Source organism: Chiloscyllium plagiosum, chromosome 13, assembly GCF_004010195.1.
Source record: "Chiloscyllium plagiosum isolate BGI_BamShark_2017 chromosome 13, ASM401019v2, whole genome shotgun sequence".
Taxonomy (NCBI): Eukaryota; Metazoa; Chordata; class Chondrichthyes; order Orectolobiformes; family Hemiscylliidae; genus Chiloscyllium; species Chiloscyllium plagiosum.
This window is the reverse complement of record NC_057722.1, coordinates 64,290,928-64,310,589: the sequence shown is the minus strand read 5'-3', so window position 1 is coordinate 64,310,589 and position 19,662 is coordinate 64,290,928. Positions and strand designations below refer to the sequence as shown.

Here is a 19,662-nt window from a genome sequence, read left to right as displayed (position 1 = left end):
CGTTCAGCAAGAAATAGGAAGTCAATTGAAAAGTTGGACTTTATTTCGAATGGAATGGAATACAGTGGGCCTGTATTCATAGAGCTTTGAGGAAATTATTGATTTGATTTATTTATTGCCATGTGTGTTTCGTAACAAAGTACAGTGAAAAGTTTCTATCCCTTAGCCAGTCTCCGGCATCACTTCAAAAAATAAACCAAAGCATAGAATGTAAGATAGAAGAATAAAGAAAAAGCCTTGAACCTTACAATCCTTCTTGTTAACTGCTGCGCCACGGCCTACAGACCTCATACTCAGACAAGTGTCCTTTTGCAGTGCGCCACTACTGGAATGAAAGTCACATGTCTTCAGCACCGTCTCCACCAACGGCCTGGCCATGCACTGGACTTCGCAATGCAGCCGCTGCCGATGTCACAGCATCTCGTACTGGGCCCAAAATCGCCTCTTCAGCAATGAATCTGCATTGTACATGCAAACTAGCCCCTGCCACAGCAGCCCGAGTCAGAATTGATGTCCAGGGAGATCTGGGTTTTATGATTGTATCCTGAAGGTGGTAACGCAAATAAATCAGAGTGGTCAAGAAGGCATTCAGCATGCTTTCCTTCATCGGACAGGGTATTGAGTGCAAGAGTTGACAGGTCATGTTAAAGGCTTTGGTGCGGCTACATTTGGAATACTACGTACAGTTCTGGTCGCCACCTTACCAAAAGGATGTGGATGCTTTGCAGACGGTGCAGAGAAGGTTCACCACGATGTTGCCGGGTATAAATGGCACTAGCTATGAAGAGAGGTTGAGTAGATTCGGATTATTTTCATTAGAAAGACGGAGGTTGGCGGCGGAGGTGGGGGGAGGGGTTGGGGGGCGACCTGCTTGAGGTCTACAAAATCATGAGAGGTATAGACAGGGTGGAGATCAAAAATCTTTTTCCCAGAATGGGAGACTCAATTACGAGGGTCACAAGTTCAAAATGAGAGGGGAACTGTTTAAAGGAGATATGGATGGGAAGTCGTTTACACAGAGGATGGTGGGTATCTGGAATACATTGCCAGCGGAGATGGCAGTAGCTGGCATGATAACATTATTTAAGATGTATCTGGACAGACACATGAATGGGCATGGAGCAGACGGATACAGATCCTTAGAAAATAGGCGACAGGTTTAGATAGAGGATCTTGATTGGCGCAGGCTTGGAAGGCCGAAGGCATGTTCCAGTGCTGTAATTTTTCTTTGTTCTTTGTTGGAACTGGGATCGATCACCATGCGTCCATGTCGACCATCACAACAATGTGCTGGGCCTATTTGCTGCTGCCGATGTCGACGCAGCAACAGACCTCTCCAATAAAGGGGCAAATGGTTCAGAGAAGATGTGAGGATAAAGGTCGTTAAGTTGGGGACATTTGGATCTCGCTCTCTGTCAAGGTGTTAGAGGCAGAAACCCTCAGAACGTTTACTTAGATGTGCAAATACAATGCCAAGTTTGCAAGGCAAGTGTTGGTTAAGGTAGCTAGGTGCTTGGTTTTGACCAGTACTGATATAATGGGCTGAAGGGCCATATTCTGTGTTATAGATCTATCTGGGTCCGTGAATGACTTCCCTCGGAGAATAGTGGATCTATGGAATTCTTTACCAAAGAGCATTGTACAATTTGATCGTGAAGTATGTTCACTTATATGGCTATATGTCCTGCCTTTGTTGTAGTTTTTGCAAACATCATTCGTAGGATTACACCTTCGTGCATTCCTGTTGTCTGTTTAGAAAGTAATAACTCACTTGTGGTTTTCAACTGCACTTACTTTTATTTCATGTGAATTCATGTGCAGAACTAGCGATCCATCAATCACGATTACTTGCATGAATGAAGGTGAGCTGGTTGTGTTTGGGGCTGCCCTGGCTGGTTTGACACTACGGGTGACGACCAACAACTTGATTGTGCATTGTCTCAGAGACTGAATCTATTTCGTCTGATTTTATGTGATTCATTGTTGTGAGGCCCTGTGGGATGTCCTCAGGTCGTAAGGGACGCTATATAATATCACGTTCTTTCTTATTCAGTTTAACCTAGTGATAGGTTCCTTTCAAGAAAGCAATGACGTTGAATCTGATACTCCTATTGCTAACTGTTGTGCATACGAAGGTATCATATGGAGTGATTTGCAAGGCTCGAGCAAAACATGACTTGCCAAATTTGTCTGAAGATGGTGATATAATCCTGGGCGGGATATTTTCAGCACATTTCGATGTGAGTCATGGTATTCCTTCATTTGCCGTTAGTCCATCGAACATGTATTGCGAAAGGTAGGTCAAACTGTAATAGAATCGTAGAATATTGAGCAAACGAGACACTGGAGATGCTGCAGAGATGATTTATAGGGCTGATACTAGAAATCACAGTGATAGAATCACAGTTACACAGCACAAAAGATCCAACCAATCCACCCCTAACGGCGTGTGGCTTAATATATCAGAAAGGGATTAACCGGCTGTTTCATTTTTCTAGTAGAAAAAAAGCTGCGGGCGAGCTTACAGGCGTCTTTAATGCCAGAAAGGACTCTAAAAAAGTGGATAGGGAGTGAATGTCTCACTTTATGTGAAAGAACATCACTAAAGGCCATTAAGTCTTCAATATTACCAATATGGATACACACTTCCTGGTCAGGAGCAAAGCAATGGCATACCCAGTTGAATGATTCAGTTGTAGCTTCTCAGGCTTCTCAACCCTATTGGAAGAATAGTGTGAAACTTGAAAGGGTTCAGAAAAGATTTATAAGGATGTTGCCAGGGTTGGAGGATTTAAGCTATAGGGAGAGGTTGAAAAGGCTGGGGCTGTTTTCCCTGGAGCGTCGGAGGCTGACGGGTGACTTTATAGAGGTTTATAAAATCATGAAGGGTAAATAGCCAATGCATTTTCTCTGCGATGGGGAAATCCAGAACTAGAGGGCATAGGTTTAGGGTGAGAGGGGAATGATATAAAAGAGACCTCAGGGGCAACCTTTTCACGCAGAGGGTGGTGCGTATATGGAATGAGCTGCCAGAGGAAGTTGTGGAATCTGCTACAATTGCAACATTTTAAAAGTTATCTGGATGGGTGAATAGGAAGGGTTTGGAGGGATATGGGCCGGGTGCTGTCAAGTGGGACTAGATTAGATGGGATATCTGGTTGGCATGGACGAGTTGGACGGAAGGGTCTGCGCCGTACATCTTGATGACCGTACGAGTCAAATCGTGAAAGTTGGTGGGGGGAGGGTTGGGCAGGGTGTAGAGTTGAGCAACTCTTGCTTTGGAATAGGGTGAAGTGGGGGAAACTCAGTTGGCGTGTGTCGTCGACTTTGATAAATAAAGGAATGCTGGATGTTGTTCATGCCGGGGTGTTGGTGTTAGTGCAGCCCGGAAGTTAACCGGATTCCAGTGTGTCGGACCGCGCGTAATGCATGCAGAATGCTGAGGTAACGAGAGACATGGGTCTGCAGCAGACTTGTCGATCAGTTGACGTTGAAGCCATCTGTGTTTGGGGCTGCCCTGGCTGGTTTGACACTACGGGTGACGACCAGACTTTTGAAAACTTGTAATCACTACATTAATCAGGGCAAATAGCGGGGCATGTGGCGGGTAATCCGCTCACCGAAATTACCCGTCGGGCTCGTGAGCATGGGTTCCCAAGAACCTCTTTCCGGTAAACTGCAAGTTCCAGCCTAAATCTGTTGGTCAGAATTTCTGTTTCTATTGTGATTCTCAATTGAGTTGAGGTCGGGGGTGGGGAGGGGGGAGAGTGCTGGTGCGGTGTGTCTGGAATATCTGGGTGAAAGTCATCCACAAAGTTTGATGTTGAATGAAATATGCACATAATTTCCTTTCTCATCTCACCATGCAGTTTTGACATCTCAAGCTTTCGCCTGATGCAGACCATGATTTTTGCTATTGAAGAAATAAACAGGAGCAAAACTCTACTTCCGAATATCACCCTGGGATATGAGATCTACGATGACTGCTCGACCTCCGCGATAGCGGCGAAAGCAGCGCTAGTTTTGGTGAACAGAGAAGAAGAACTAATTGAGTACCCAGATTGTAAAGGTTCTTCCAATGTTGCAGCCATTATTGGCTGTGATATATCCACCTCATCCATTACAGCCGCAAGGACAGTTGGAGCGTTCGGAATTCCAATGGTAATATTTCAAGTATTTGACTGCACTTTTACAATGCCGCTAGGATCGTGGCCCGACAGTGTGAATAGTTGCCAGTTGGAGCATGGAGTGGACGCTGACACTCCGAAGAACATCCCACCCTGTCCCAGCATTTATAGTGCCGACCACCTAGCATGCAGAGACCTGGATAATAAGGGGCAATTTAGCATTACTAATCCACCTAACAGCGCATCAGTTGATGGAGGACAGCAAAGCAACTGGAGTAAACTCACAACGACATGGGGAGGACGCGCAAACTCTAACCAGCCACCCAACGGTGTCATCGAAACCGGTTCCCTAGCACAGTGATACAGCAGTGCTAACCACTGAGCTTCCGTGCCACCCAAAATGTAATCAGGGTAGCCTTTTTGTGTATTCCTGATTTTATTGAATTCAAATATTATTATTTGCTATAGTGGGATTTGTGGATATCACACATATCTATTGTATATCCCCAGAATCTACTTTTGTGGATTGCTTATCTCCGGATATTAGAACCATGCCGCAACCTCCTGCGTTTGGCTTATGAGTGTACTGCCACAACATGTAGCGACACTGCAGTCAGAGGAATAGAGGTTATTTCAGACTATCTTTAATATGCTAGTAGAAAGGTCCATTGTCAGAACGCTGAAGGAAGATAGTTCTCACGCAACCACGGTGTTGATGATTATAAATTTCAGCTTCTCATTTGTTGTTTTACCAACTCTGCAAAGGATTTATTTTGTTTGATTACTTCCAACAATCGGTGGTAAGATTTGATATTGCGGTAATGTGCGAAAATAAAATTAATTCATAATTGAAATCTTGACGTGTGTTTAAAAAAAAATCCAAATGCAGTGAAGGAATGTTTTCATATTTTCACGCTTTTCGTTGCAGATCAGTTACTTTTCGACTTGCTCCTGTCTGAGCGATAAGCAAGAATACCCGACTTTCTTCAGAACGATACCAAGTGACAAATATCAGTCCAAACTTCTCGCTGAACTTGTGAAAACATTCGGCTGGAATTGGATTGGGACGGTTAGAAGTAACACAGATTATGGGAATTTTGGGATGAGAACATTTGTTGAAGAGGCTCAAAAAATAGGGATTTGCATCGCGTACTCGGAATCGTTTCACAGAACCGATTCTGCCGAGAAAATTCACAAAATAGTGCAGGTGATGAAAGAGGCGACGACAAAGGTTGTGGTTGGATTTCTGCATGGCACCGATATGCGAGTGCTAATTAAGGAGATATTGCGCCAAAACGTAACGGGGATACAATGGATTGGAAGTGAAGGGTGGATTACAGAAGATATATTCTCACCTGAAGAGAGAGTAAGGTTTCTCACTGGGGCCATTGGTCCAGCCACCCATATGACAGAAGTAGCCGGCCTCAGAGATCACCTTCTGAAAATTCATCCTTCTAGGTTTCCTGAAAGCGTTTTTGTGAAGACGTTTTGGGAGACTCTATTTTCGTGCTCTTTAACAAAGGACAACGCGACAGAGAAGCGAAGTTCTACATTTCAAGTGCGGTCATGCACAGGGAATGAACATTTAAATGGGTTGGAAAATGCCTATCTTCCAGCTATCATGGACGGAAGTTCCTACCATGTGTACAAAGCGGTTTATGCTGTTGCACATGCACTTGACGATATGCTGTCCTGTGAAGAAGGCAATGGCCCGTTTTTGAATAATGCTTGTGCTCACATTTCAAGATTTCAACCCTGGCAGGTAGGAAAATATTTAATTTTGTTTCAGATACAGCCCACTAACGCCGTCAAGCATGAATGTGTGTGCTGTTCGATTTTCACTTGTAGCTTTTTAAAAGCTCATTTTTCGCAACCAATCTTATTTGGATGGACCCAATGTTTCCCTCAGAGAATGAAAGAAAATCACACCAATAGCGCAAGTCTGTTCCAATATAAAATTTGGATTTGAGAAATATTGAAAATTCGCTTAAAACAGAAAGTTGGTTTCAAATCGAATAGGATGTTCTTGCAAAGACCTCCAAATCCGTACGCCCTTCAGCAGCATCCTACAGACAAAGAGGGGCTTGTGAAGGTCAGGCACTGCTGTGATGTTGAAAGCAATAAATACCCTGTATCGTTCCCAATAACATGCCACAAATAATATCAGAGTATCGGTCCTAGTTTTTGTTCTGCAGTACATAGTGGCGAGTTTCAAGGTGTTGTTTAGGCCTTAATTCTCAGGAGAATGCTTTATTTGAAACATGTCCTTCCAACAATTCAGCACTCCCTGGTAGCTATTCTGCGCTGTCAGAAAAAAACCTCTTTATTGGATCTAATGTCCACATTTTCTCAATCAGAGCGATTCTGAGTACGAGGATCAGAAACTTACAAAAATGGAGGATGGATCTCTAAGTTTTATTTGTTTCCCTCCAGATGACAGTTTGTGATATCATTCCTTTCTCACTTCAGTGTTCATTTGCTGAAATGAGTTTGAATGAATTTTAATGTATGGATTCAGCTGACGGCCAAAGATCTACATGTCTTGCATTGTTTTCCTGTAGCTGCTGCATTACCTTCAGTTGGTAAATTTCACTGCTAAGACTGGAGAAGTCGTATATTTTGACGAAAATGGTGATCCAGTCCCGACGTATGACATAGTAAATTTACAAATGCGAACGGAAAGTTCGCTTGAAATTGTAAATATTGGATATTATGAAGGTTCAGCGCCAGAGGGACAAGAACTCGTCCTGAATATCGACGATATCGTGTGGAGCTCCACTGATAAGCAGGTATGATTCTTATGATTTGCACTGAGAAATCATGGCAAAAATTGAAATTTATATATGAAAAAATTGGAAAGAAGCTGCATGTGCTCTTATGTATCATTAGACCATGAGCATCACAGGCAAGGCCTTATTTTCCCTTATTATAGCGTTGCATGCAACTGAAGAGTTTTCTAGGCTACTTCTTTTCATCTTAATTCTTCCTCTACCAGTAAAAGCATAACGTTTTGCTCCTGCTTTTCACAATGAGGATTATGTACGGTTCAACAGTAGGAATGCAGTTTTCATTCTCCACTTCTGATTGCCGTTTTGGTTGCAAAACATCTGACATGAAATAAATCATGTTTTTGTCAAGATTTTGGATTCCCCCTTTTAATTCTTATCTGGAAATAAGGATATTTCTGTATTTATTATGAAAATCGATTCAGAGAGTTAACAGCCAAGAAGACAAATGTCTGGACTCAAAATAGTTGGCTGTTTCCTCATCGTAGATATTGATAGACCTGCTATTTTTCTCCAGGAATTTCTGTACCTGTTAGTTGTAGCCAATCGTCAATTTTGTTTTCTTTCCAAGTGGTGAGCTGATAGGAGGATTTTAAGATTATGAAAGGCCTTGATGGAATTAACATACAGAAACTACATGCTCTTGAATTCATAAATATGGTTAACACACCCATGGAACTATAAGAAAGGAAAATAAATAAACGACTTGCCAGTGATGCTCATGGTCTAATGATGCATAAAAGCACATATAGCTTCTTTCCATGCTTCCAATATTCTCATCCAAATCGTTTATATGAATGGCAACAACTGTGAAACCAAGATCTTTGTGGTACACTGCTGGTCATAGGTATCAAGTCCAAAAGACGACTCTCCAGCACCACATTCAGTTAACTATTGTCAGGCCAATTTTGTAGTCATTTGGCTAGCTTTTACTGGATTGTGTGTAAACTAACCTTACCAAGCAGACTACCATGCAGAATCTTATCGAAGTCCTTAATAAGGTCCATGTTCCCAAATGTCTACCTCCATCTATCTTCATGGTCAAGTCTTAAAAAAAACTCAATCACGTTTGTAAGATACAATTTCCACCCACAACGCTATGCTGACTACTCCTATTAATTCCTTGCTTTAGTAAATACATTTAAGTCTTGTCTTTCAAAATCCCCTCCACCAACTTACCACTGACATCAGGCTCACCAGCTACAGTTACTTGGCTTTTCCTTGTAGCCTGTCTTAAATAATGGCGCAACATTAGTCCCCTTCTGTCTTCCATCTCCTCATCCTTGGCTGTTGATGATACAAATATCCCCAATAAAGGGCTCATAATTTCTTCCTTCATTTCTCAAAACGTCCTTGATAGACTTCATCACCTTCTAGGGATTTACTTAACTTCCCTTATTTTAAGACCTCCAGTACCTCCGCTTATGTAATCTGGAGTCTATGCAAGTCATCATTACTTATTTTCCCAAATTTCCGAGCTTCCATGTCTTTCTTCATAGTGAATACTGACATGAAACATTCATTTCGGATCTTACTAATCTTCTGCAGTTCGTCACATTGATGGCCTCAATGGTCTTTAATGGGGCATTTTCTCGTCCTAGTTATTCTTTTACCCTTAATATACTTATACAATTTATTTGGATTCTCATATACCTTATCTGTCAAGATTACCTGATGCCCCGCTTTTGCCCTCCTGAATTCTCTCAATTGTACTCCTACACTACCTATATTACTGAAGGGATTAACATGATCACAGCTGTCTGTGGGTGACATATGCCTACTTTGTTATCTTGACCAGTACCTCAATATCTCTAATCATCCTGTTTTTGCTTACATCTGCCAGCTTTGTCCTTTATACTAACAGGAACATATTATCCCTGAACTCTCAATATTTCACCTTGGAGAGTTCCCCACTTGGGAGACATTCCTTTACCTGCAAGCAGCCTACCAAGTTAACTTTTCAAAGTTCCTGTCTGATACCATCAAAATTGCTCTTGCCCCAGTTCAGAGGTTTAACTTGTGGGCCAGGCCTATCCTTTCCCAAAACAATTTTGAAGCTAGAGAATTATGGTCACTGGTCCCAAAGTACTGCCCCACTCACATCTCAGATTCTTGCCATACCTTATTTCTGAAAAGGAGGCTGACTTCTGTCCCTTCTCTAATGGGACCATCTACATTTTGATTGAAAACATTTTCTTGAACAAACTTAACAAATTCCTTAACCCAATAGCAGTCCCAGTCCGTTTGGGAAGTTAAAATCCCCTTCTACTACAACCTTATTATCCTGACAGCTATTTGCGATATCCTTATATATGTGTGCATCAATTTCCCTCTGACTACTTTGCAGCCTATAGTACATTCTCTTCAAAGTGATCAACCCCTTCTAATATCTCAGTTCCAGCCATATATCTTCACTGGACAATCCTTCAAGAATATCCTCGCTCAGTATTGCCTGAATGTTTTCCCAAATCAGGATCACCATTCCCCTTCCTCTCTTGCCTCTCCTATCCTTCCAAGGGATTTGTACCCTGAAATACTGAGCTGCCAGTGCTGCCCCACCCTCAGCCACGTTTGTGCAATAGCTATAATATGCCAGTCTCGTGTTTAATCCACGTCATGAATTCATCTGTTTTACCTGTCAGGCCTTTTGCTCTGACATTAATACATTTTAATTCACCAATATTTTCTCGCTCTCTGCTTTGCTCTTGTCCATGCAACTTGCTCTTTTTAACTTCTGCCCAACATTAATCTCCTGTTTTGTCTTCCTACTACTTAAGGTCCTACCCTCGTGTCAGACCAGTTTAAATCCTGCTGAGTAGCTCTCGCGTATCAGCCCATCAGGATATTGGTCCCCCTCCAGTTCAGGTGTGACCTTACTCTCTTGCATATGTCGCGTTGACCCCAGAAGAGATCCTAATGTTCCAAAATGTTAATCCCTTCCCACTGCACCAACTCTTCTGCCACACATTCTTCTGACCTATCTGTTATTCCTACTCTCACTCGTAAATGGCATGGGGAGTAAGCCGCATGGGGAGTAAGTCAGATATTACTCCCACCGAGGTCCTTTTTTTATAAACTCTGGCCTAGTTCCCTGTATTCGCTTAGCAGGACTTCATCCCTTTTTCTACATATGTCTCTGGTACCAATATGTGTAATGACTTCAAGCTGCTTACACTTACCTATGCGGATTTTCTGCAACTACTCTGAGATGCTCTTAACCGTGACACTAAGGAGACAACACACCATCCTAGAACATCGCCAGTGGCCACAGAATTACCTATTTGTGTCGCTGACTCGATTAACTATCACAATTGCTATCACAACTATGATGTTGTGGCCATAATGGAGACATGGATTTCACAGGGGCAGGAATGATTGCTGGATGTTCCAGCGATTAGATGTTATAAAAAGAACAGGGAGGAAGGTAAAAAGATGAGGGGGCGTAGCATTGTTAATTAGAGAGTTCATCACAGCTGCAGAAAAGATAGTTGTTGAGGAGGGTTTGTCTACCGAGTCAGTATGGGTGGAAGTAAGTAACAGGAAAGGAACAGTCACTTTATTTGGTGCTTTCTATAGACACCCCAATAGCAGCAGAGAGATGGAAGAACAGATGGGACAATCGATGTTCGAAAGGTGTAGATGTAACAAATTTGTTGTTATGGGTAATTCAACTCCCTGATATTGATTGGAACCTCCTTAGTGCAGATGATCTGGATGGAGCCGATTTTGTCATGAGTGTCAGGAAGGATTCAGGACTCAATATGTAGATGGGCCGACGGGGGTGGGGGTGAGGGGGTTGGGTGGAGGTATGTTGAGAGGCCATATTGTATTTGGTGCTATCCAACAAGCCAGGCTGGGTGTCGGATCTCTCAGTGGGAGAGCATTTTGTGACAGTGACCACAACTGCCTCATGCTTATCATAACCATGGAGAGGGATAGAACCATATGGGAAGGTACTTAATTAGGGAAGGGGATTAGATAGGAGCTTTGGAGCATAAATTGGAAACAGTTGTTCTAAGGGAAATGCACAACAGAAATATGTAGGCTATTTAAGGAACACTTGTGAGTGTTGGATAACTTTGTCCCACTGAAACGGGCAAGGAATGATAAGGTGAAGGAGCCTTGGATGACAAGAGAAGAGGAACCTCTCGTCAAGAGGAAGAAGGAAGCTTACTTAAGGTTGATGAAGCAAGGATCTGGCACAACTTTAGAGGATTACAGTGTAACTAGGAAAGATCTCAAAAATGGACTTAAGAGTGCTAGGAGTGGGCACGAGAAAGCGTTAGCAGGAAGGATTAGGAAAGCATTCTAGTTTATGTGAGGAATATGAAAATGGTCAGATTGAGGGTAGGGCTGCTTAGAGATAGTGGAAGGAACTTGTGCCTGGAGTCTGAAGAGGTCAGGGTGGCCCAAGTTAGTTTTTTGCTTCAGTATTCACTAGAAAGAGGGACTTTGCTGATAATGGGAACATCATGGACCAGATTACTAGGCTTGAATAGATTGATATTAAAAAAAATGTGGATGTGCTGGAAATTCTGGGAAGCATCAAGAAAGATAAGTCCCCATGGCCAGACCAGATATATCCAAGGTTACCACAGGAAGCCAAGGAATAAGATTGCTGCGCCTCTGGCAATGATATTTGCATCATCACTCTCCACGGGAGTAATACCAGGTGATTGGATGGAGGCGAATGTTGTTCCTCTGTTAAAGAAAGGGGATAGGGAAATCCGTAGGAATTACTGACTAGTCAGTCTTATGCCTGTGGTAAGCCTGGTACTGGAGAGGATTCTGAGAGATAGGATTGCTGACTATTTGGAAAATGTAGTTTGAGTAAAGATAGTCAGCATGGCTTTGTGAGGACAGGTCATGCCTCACAAGCCTTATTGAGTTCTTTGAGGATGTGATGAGACAAGTTGACTAAGGTTGAGCAGTGGATGTGGTATATATGGATTTCAGTAAGGCATTTGATAAGGTTCCCCATGATAGACTCATTCAGAAAGTTAGGACGCATGGGATACAGGAACATGTGTCTGTGTGGATACAGAATTAGGACATAGAACATCGAACATTATAGTGCAGTAGAGGTCCTTTGGCCCTCGATGTTGTGCTGACGTGTGAAACCAATCTGAAGTCCATCTAACCGATACTGCTCCATTTTCATCCATATGTCTATCTAATGACCATTTAAATGTCCTTAAAATTAGCGACTCAACTACTGTCATAGGCAGTGCGTTCCATGCCCCTACTATTCTCTGTGCAAAGAAACTACTTCTGACATCTGTCCTTTATCTATCACCCCTCAATTTAATGCTAATCCCCCTCGTGTTAGCCATCACCATCGAGGAAAAAGGCTCTCACTGTCCACCCTATCTAACCCTTTGATTATCTTATATGTCCCAATTAAGTCAACCCTCAATCTTTCTCTCTCCAACGAAAACAACCTCAAGTCCTCCAGGCTTTCCTCGTAAGACCTTTCCTCCATATCAGGTGGCATCCTAGTAAATCTCCTCTGAATCCTTTCCGAAGCTTCCACATCCTTCCTATAATGTGGTATATGCAATGGTTGGCCGAAAGAAGATAGCACATGGTAGTGGATGGAAAGCATTCTGCCTGGAGGTCAGCGACCAATGGTGACCTGCTAGGAGCTGTTATTGGGCCTCTGCTCTTTGTAATTTTTATAAATTACTTGGATGAAATAGTGGAAGTGTGGGGTTATTAAGTTTGCCGATGACATAAAGATCGGTGGTGCCGTACATTGTGTTCAGGACTGTTGTAGGTTTCAACAAGACGTTGACAGGACGCAGAGCTCGGCTGAGAAGTGGCAGATGGAGTTAAACTTGGATAAATGTGAAATGACTTATTTTGGAAGATCGAATTTGAATGCTGAACACTGGTTTAAAGAGAGGATTCTTGGCACTGTGGAGGAAAAGCGGGATCTTGGGGGTCCACATACATAGATCCCTCAAAGTTGCCACCCAAGTTGATAGGGCTGTCAAAACGGTGTGTGGAATTTTGGCTTGCCTTAACAGGGGGATTGAGTTGAAGAGCCCCGAGGTTTTGCTGCAGCCCTATAAAATCCTGGTTAGACCGTAATTGGAATATTGTGTACAGTTCTGGTCACCTCATTATTGGAAGGATGTAGATGCTTTAGAGATGACGTAGAGGACATTTACCAAAATGCTGATTGGATTGAAGGGCTTGTCTTATGTAGAGAGGTTGAGGGAGCTAGAGCTTTTCACACTGGACAGATGAAGGAAGAGAGGTGAATTGACAGAGATGTACAAGGTAGTGAGAGGCATAGATAGAGTAGACAGCCATAGACATTTCCTCAGGGCATACATGGCTGTCACGAGGGGTCACAATTTTAAGGTGATTGGTGGAAGGTGTGGTGCAGATGTCAGAGGTAGTTCCTTTACGCAGAGAGCTTTGGGTGCGTGGAATGCACTGCCAATGTTGGCAGTAGAGTTAGAAACATTGGGGACATTTAAGCGACTACTGGACAAGCACATGGACCGCAATGAATTGAGGCATATGTACGTTAGGTTGATCTTAGATTAAGGTAAATGCTTGACACAAAATCGTGGGCTGAAGGGCCTGTTTTGTGCTATACCATTCCATGTTCTGTGTTCTAATAGTATGCGTGGACTCTTCCATACCCCGCTTTACAGCAGAGGCAGAAATGGTGCCAAAACCTTGGCTGCTGTAGCCAGCTATTTTCTCCTTATGTATTTGCACAGACTCCAACTATATCCAAGACGATATACTTGTTGAGAGGGGGATAGCCTTACGAGACTCTTGTACTATCTGCATTGTTGTCACTTGTCTTCCTGACTATGCCTGCGGTGTGACCACTTCTCTCAAGCTACTCCGTGATCTCCCACATCTGACAGATAGAGCATACCACTCACGTCATCTCTACCCCATTGACAACGAACAGATTTCTCGGGGTAGGGGTGAGGGTGGGGAGTGGGTCTTGGGGGGAAGGCGCCTGACCTAACCTTTGCCATGTAGCAGTTCGCTCTCCTCAACAAAGCCTGGTTTTCACCTAGATCCGCTCTTTTATCGAAGCAGTAATACGACTAACACAAAGCAGTCCCTTGCAAAAATGGCCGGAACAACGTAAGGCCTCCTTCTCCCACTTAGCTAAACTCCCACATTTAGCTCAATTCCCAATGTTTGCATTCTCTTGCAGGTCGCATTTTGTGCTGGGAACATTTTAGGTCAAACATTTATATTATACCCTGCCAACATACAAAGACCAGATCTAACCTGTTTACGTAATTAGCTTAATTACGTGAAGTGGCAACAGTACTGGGGGAGCTTGTTTAAACATTCCTTAGGCCTGAAAGAAATTAAAATACAATTCCTAACTGTCCACCGTTCCCTTTACTTTAGATTGTAAGATTGCAAAAGATGAAGTTTCATACTCTTAAACTCACACACTAAGCTTAATTCCATGCGTTTGCATTCTCTTGCCAGTTGTACCCTGTGTGAAGAGAGGAAAACTGCTTTGGGTGGGTTTCTGTCAGTTGTAGTCAGTATTCATTTAGAGAATTGTTTAAGGCATTCGTAGATAACAGACGATAATTACCTTTATTAGTTTAAGAGAGAAAAAAATCCATTGTATTTACAAGCATGTTTCATTGATAGGTCTCAACTTCACATTATCGACACTCCTTCTAACATGTTATGAAATATGTTCTACAAATAAGTGGTAAATTTTATTGAATACAATCTGTGTTCACAACGACCAATCCTTCAACTACAATTTGCAATGCAATCTTTAAGTTGATCACAGCACCAGGGTTAATATTTACACTGGAAGGAAATTAGTCATGATACTGCAATCCAACTGGCAATCACTTTTCTCTTCGATTTTCCACAATCGTTGCAGGAACATTCAGAATGTTAATTGTGCAATGTATTAAAGCAATGTTAATCAAAATGTATCTTTGATGCATTCACTTGCAAGTAACAACCAGTCTGCACTAATAGATTTGGTCGAGCAGAGCAACATTTTTGATATTTTTCCTAGTGTTAGATATTTACAAACAATAATAAACAAGTGCACATCAAATTGTACTTCATTTTAAAACAAAATGTCTGTTAAGTAAAATGGCAGTTGTCATTGCAGGCCTTCATAAAAGTTCACAATGATCCGTGTGAGTCGTTGGGCAGAAAAAGATTTAAGCCTAATCATTGTCAAGAAAACATTCTTGAATCTTCTCCTACAAGTATCACAGCCAGCTGGTGCTGGTACATCTCCAGCGTTGTTGGCAGGAAGTTCAATGACTTTAATTCAAGGTGAATGAAATAAGAGCAATAAATTGTCAAATCAAAGCTCTGCGTGACTTGGAGAGCAACTTCCGCTGGCAGAAGATTAGCCAATCCTGGAGCGAATGAACCAGATTTAAAAGGCAACACCCAGAGAATTCTCATGATCTTAAATGCACTGCTTGAGGGAATGGTAGCAACACATCGAACAGTCAACATTAAAAATACTATTGGTTCAAGATTTGAAAGGGAAGACGTACAGTTCACAGTGGAAGAGTAGGCTACCCGGTCTTGCAGTGTACCTCTCTTAATGGCAAAGTACGAATATTTCTATGTGTGTTACGCTGTGAATCCATTATGTGGATAACATGGCATTATTTGCTTTGTTTTAGATTCCACGCGCTCTTTGCTCAGAACCTTGTCCTCCTGGAACAAGAAAGGTCAGCAGGAAAGGTCAGCCAATATGTTGTTTTGACTGTGCAGAGTGCGGCGATGGTGAGATCAGCAACACCACAGGTATGCATGAACGCGGGACCGAATACCATGTTAGCTTGTGACAATATCATTTTCGTAATAAAAGGAAGATTCTTTTATTCTTTCAGATTCCATCGATTGCGTAAAGTGTCCTTTGGAATACTAGTCGAATCAGCAAAAAGATCGATGTGTTCCCAAAAAGATTGAATTCCTTTCCTTTCAAGAAGTTCTCGCCTACGTCTTAGTGGCACTTGCTTTCGTGGGAGCGTGTCTTGCACTGGCTACAGCCATTATATTCTTCCGGTATCGGGCAACTCCTATCGTTCGAGCGAACAATTCGGAGCTGAGCTTCCTCCTTCTCTTTGCCCTAATGCTTTGCTTCCTGTGCTCACTTACCTTCATTGGGAAACCGACCGGATGGTCCTGCATGTTGCGGCGAACTGCGTTTGGAATTGTATTTGTTCTCTGTATTTCCTGTATTTTGGGGAAAACTGTTCTTGTTGTGATCGCTTTTAAATCAACTCTTCCCAGCAACAACTTGGTGAACTGGTTTGGACCCATGCAGCAACGGTTAGGAGTATTCGTCCTCACATTTCTTCAAGGTTTAGTTTGCACAATCTGGCTCATTGTATCACCTCCCTATCCATTAAAAAACATGGCGTATTATAGAGACATTATTATCTTGGAATGTGACGTGGGCTCTTTAAAAGCCTTTTATTTCGTATCCAGTTATATTGGTCTTCTGTCCACTGTATGCTTCCTGCTAGCTTTTCTTGCCCGGAAACTTCCAGATAATTTCAATGACGCGAAGTATATAACTTTCAGTATGCTGATCTTCTGTGCTGTTTGGATCACTTTTATTCCGGCTTATGTCAGCTCTCCTGGAAAGTACACGGTGGCTGTCGAAGTGTTTGCCATTTGGGCGTCAAGCTTTGGTTTACTTGTCTGTATTTTTGCTCCGAAATGTTACATTATCTTAGTGAAACCGGAGAATAACACAAAGAAAAACATGATGGGCAGAGGGTCTCCACTGTAGTACTTAGCTTCCTCTCTTTCTGCCCACAATATGTTCATTCTGGAAATTGTTATTGCAATGTCAATATTCCTTGATGAATTATAAACTTGCATTATTTTCAATATATTTGTGCTTTTGTTCTAATGAATACAAATGTAATTTATTTCGACATTGTTTCAAGGTTATGAATGCTATTTTGTAGTCTGACGCATTGGCGACCTTTCATGTTGGTCTGGATATGAATTCCAAGCACAAGTTGCACTTTTTACGTTGGCCTTACTATTCGCTCGGAATCATTTTCATTTAATTTATTAGTTGGAGTAATTTTCTTCTCAGACTGCCCTTTTATGATTAGCAGATGCACATTCTCCGCGTATAATAGACTGTATTTTTGGAAGGAGTAACAGGAATGCAGACTAGTAGGCTACTGGTAAGCTTCTTGGTAGCGTAGATGAGCAGAGGGTTCTCGGTGTCCAGGTATATAGTTGTCAGCCAGGTTGATGGGGTTTTTAAAGAGGCATAGGGTGTGTTAGCTTTTATTGATAGAGGGATTGAGTTTCGGAACCATGAGATCATACTGCAGCTGTACAAAACTCTGGTGTGGTAGCACTTGGAGTATTGCGTACACTTCTGGTCACTGGATTATAGGAAGGATAGAGTCATAGAGATATACAGCACGGAAACCTACCCTTCGGTCCAACTGGTCCATGCCGACCAGATATCCTTACCCAATCTGCTCTCACCTGCCAGCACCCAGCTCATATCCCTCCAAACGCTTCCTATTCATATACCCATCCAAATGCCTTTTAAATGTTGCAGTTGTATCACTCTCCACCACTTCCCCTGGCACCTCGTTCCATACACGCACCACCCTCTGCGTGAAACAGTTGCCCCTCAGGTCTCTTTTATATCTTTACCCTCTCACCCTAAACATATGCCCTCTAGTTCTGGATTCCTCGACCCCAGGGAAAATACTTTGTCTATTCACCCTATCCATTCCGTTCATGATTTTGTAAGCCTCTATAAAGTCATTCCTCAGCCTCTGACGCTCCACGGAAAACACCCCGAGCTGTTCAGCCTCTCCCTATAACTCAAATCCTCCAACCCTGGCAACATCCTTGTGAATCTTTTCTGAACCCTTTCAAGTTTCACAACATCTTTCTGATAGGAAGGAGACCAGAATTGTACGCAATATTCCAACAGTGGCCTAACCAATGTCCTGTACAGCCGCAACATAACCTCTCAATTCCTGTACTGAATACTCTGACCGACAAAAGGAAGCATACCAAACGCTTTCTTCACTATCCTATCTACCTGCGACTCCCCTTTCAAGGAACTATGAACTTGCACTCCAAGGTCTCTTTGTTCAACCAACACTCCCTAGGACCTTACCATTAAGTGTATAAGTCTTGCTAAGATTTGCTTTCCCAAAATGTAGAACCTCGCATTTGTCTAAATTAAACTCCATTTGCCACTTCTCAGCTCATTGGCCCATCTGACGTGGAAGCTTTGGAAAGGATTCAGAGGAGATTTACTCAGCTCATTGGCCCATCTGACGTGGAAGCTTTGGAAAGGATTCAGAGGAGATTTACTGGTATGGAGGGAAGGTCTTACGAGGAAAGCTGGGGGACTTGACACTGTTTTTGTTTGAGAGAAGAAGGCTGAGAGGTGACTGAATTGAGACATATTCTGGATCAATGGTGCTGGAAGAGCACAGCAGTTCAGTCAGCATCGAGGAGCTTCAGCAAAATCGACGTTTCGGGCAAAAGCCCTTCATCAGGATTCCTGATGAAGGGCTTTTGCCCGAAACGTCGATTTTGCTGAAGCTCCTCGATGCTGACTGAACTGCTGTGCTCTTCCAGCACCATTGATCCAGAATCTGGTTTCCAGCATCTGCAGTCATTGTTTTTACCCCCTGAATTGAGACATATAAGATAATAAGGGGGTTAGAAATGGTGGACAGTGAGAGCCATGTTCCTCGGGTGGCAATGACTAGCACGAGAGGACATAGCTTTGAATTGAGGGGTGATAGATATAGGACAGATGTCAGAGATAGTTTATTTCCTCAGAGAGTGGTAGGGGCATGCCTGCAACAGTAGTAGACTCGCCAATTTTGAGGACATTTAAATGGTCATTGGATAGACATATGGACGAGTGTAGGTAGGATGGGCTTCAGACTGGTTTCACAGGTTGGCTCAACATCGAGGGCCAAATGGCCTGTACTGCGCTATAATGCTCTGTGTTCCATGTAATGTTCTGCAATCAACCAAAAACTTCAAACACTGAAGACCTGAAGCATAAACAGATATTGCTGCGCAAACTCAGTCAATCTAGTAACATCTATGAAAAGAAAACTGAGATCACGCTTTGAGTCCCATGACTTTTCATGAGAACTGTCAATAGCTCGAAAAACCTGGTATTTGCGCCGAAATCAGGTTGGGGAGTAAGTGGATATGTGGAGACCTAGTCGAGGCAGAGAGATATATGAAGGGGTCGGTGAACAAGAGATAATGGCCAGCACATTAGGAAAGAAGAAAAGCAGAATAACAGATAAGAAGGGCTGAGAGTGTGAAGATTGGTGAGATCTGCTGAACGCAACCCTTGTAAAGTGATCATAGGCTTGGACGTTGGAGACACTGAATCACTGTGCTAAATGCAACGCATATCACAACAGGAAGCGGTGTGGCATGGGTACAAAACATGGAAGGATGGAATCAGGCTCGAAAATTATTGAATTCCATATCGAGACCGCAAAACTGCAGGCGGTCGAAATGGACAATTATATTTAGGGGGTCTCGCACAGAAGTTATGAACAACAATACACGTTTAGCAGGTAATACAAAGATAAATGGAAAGTTGCCCTGTGTTTTAAAAGTTCGAAAAGTGTGGCACTCGAACAGCACTGCAGGTCAGCCAGCATCCAATGAGCAGGAGATTCGACGTTTTAGGCATAAGGCCTTCATCAGGAATTTGCGGGGTGTGGAGC

At 42.7% G+C, this 19,662-nt stretch overlaps 1 protein-coding gene across 1 annotated transcript; it reads left to right on the top strand.

The window, feature by feature from the left end:
- Positions 1-2,267: 2,267 nt before the first annotated feature.
- LOC122555649 (extracellular calcium-sensing receptor-like) lies at positions 2,268-16,697 on the top strand. Its single transcript, XM_043701646.1, is given in 6 exon segments — positions 2,268-2,296; positions 3,870-4,161; positions 5,056-5,889; positions 6,689-6,916; positions 15,580-15,703; positions 15,790-16,697. Coding segments are annotated over 6 exon segments (2,400 nt in total). The 5' UTR covers positions 2,268-2,282.
- The last annotated feature ends 2,965 nt before the right edge of the window (positions 16,698-19,662 follow it).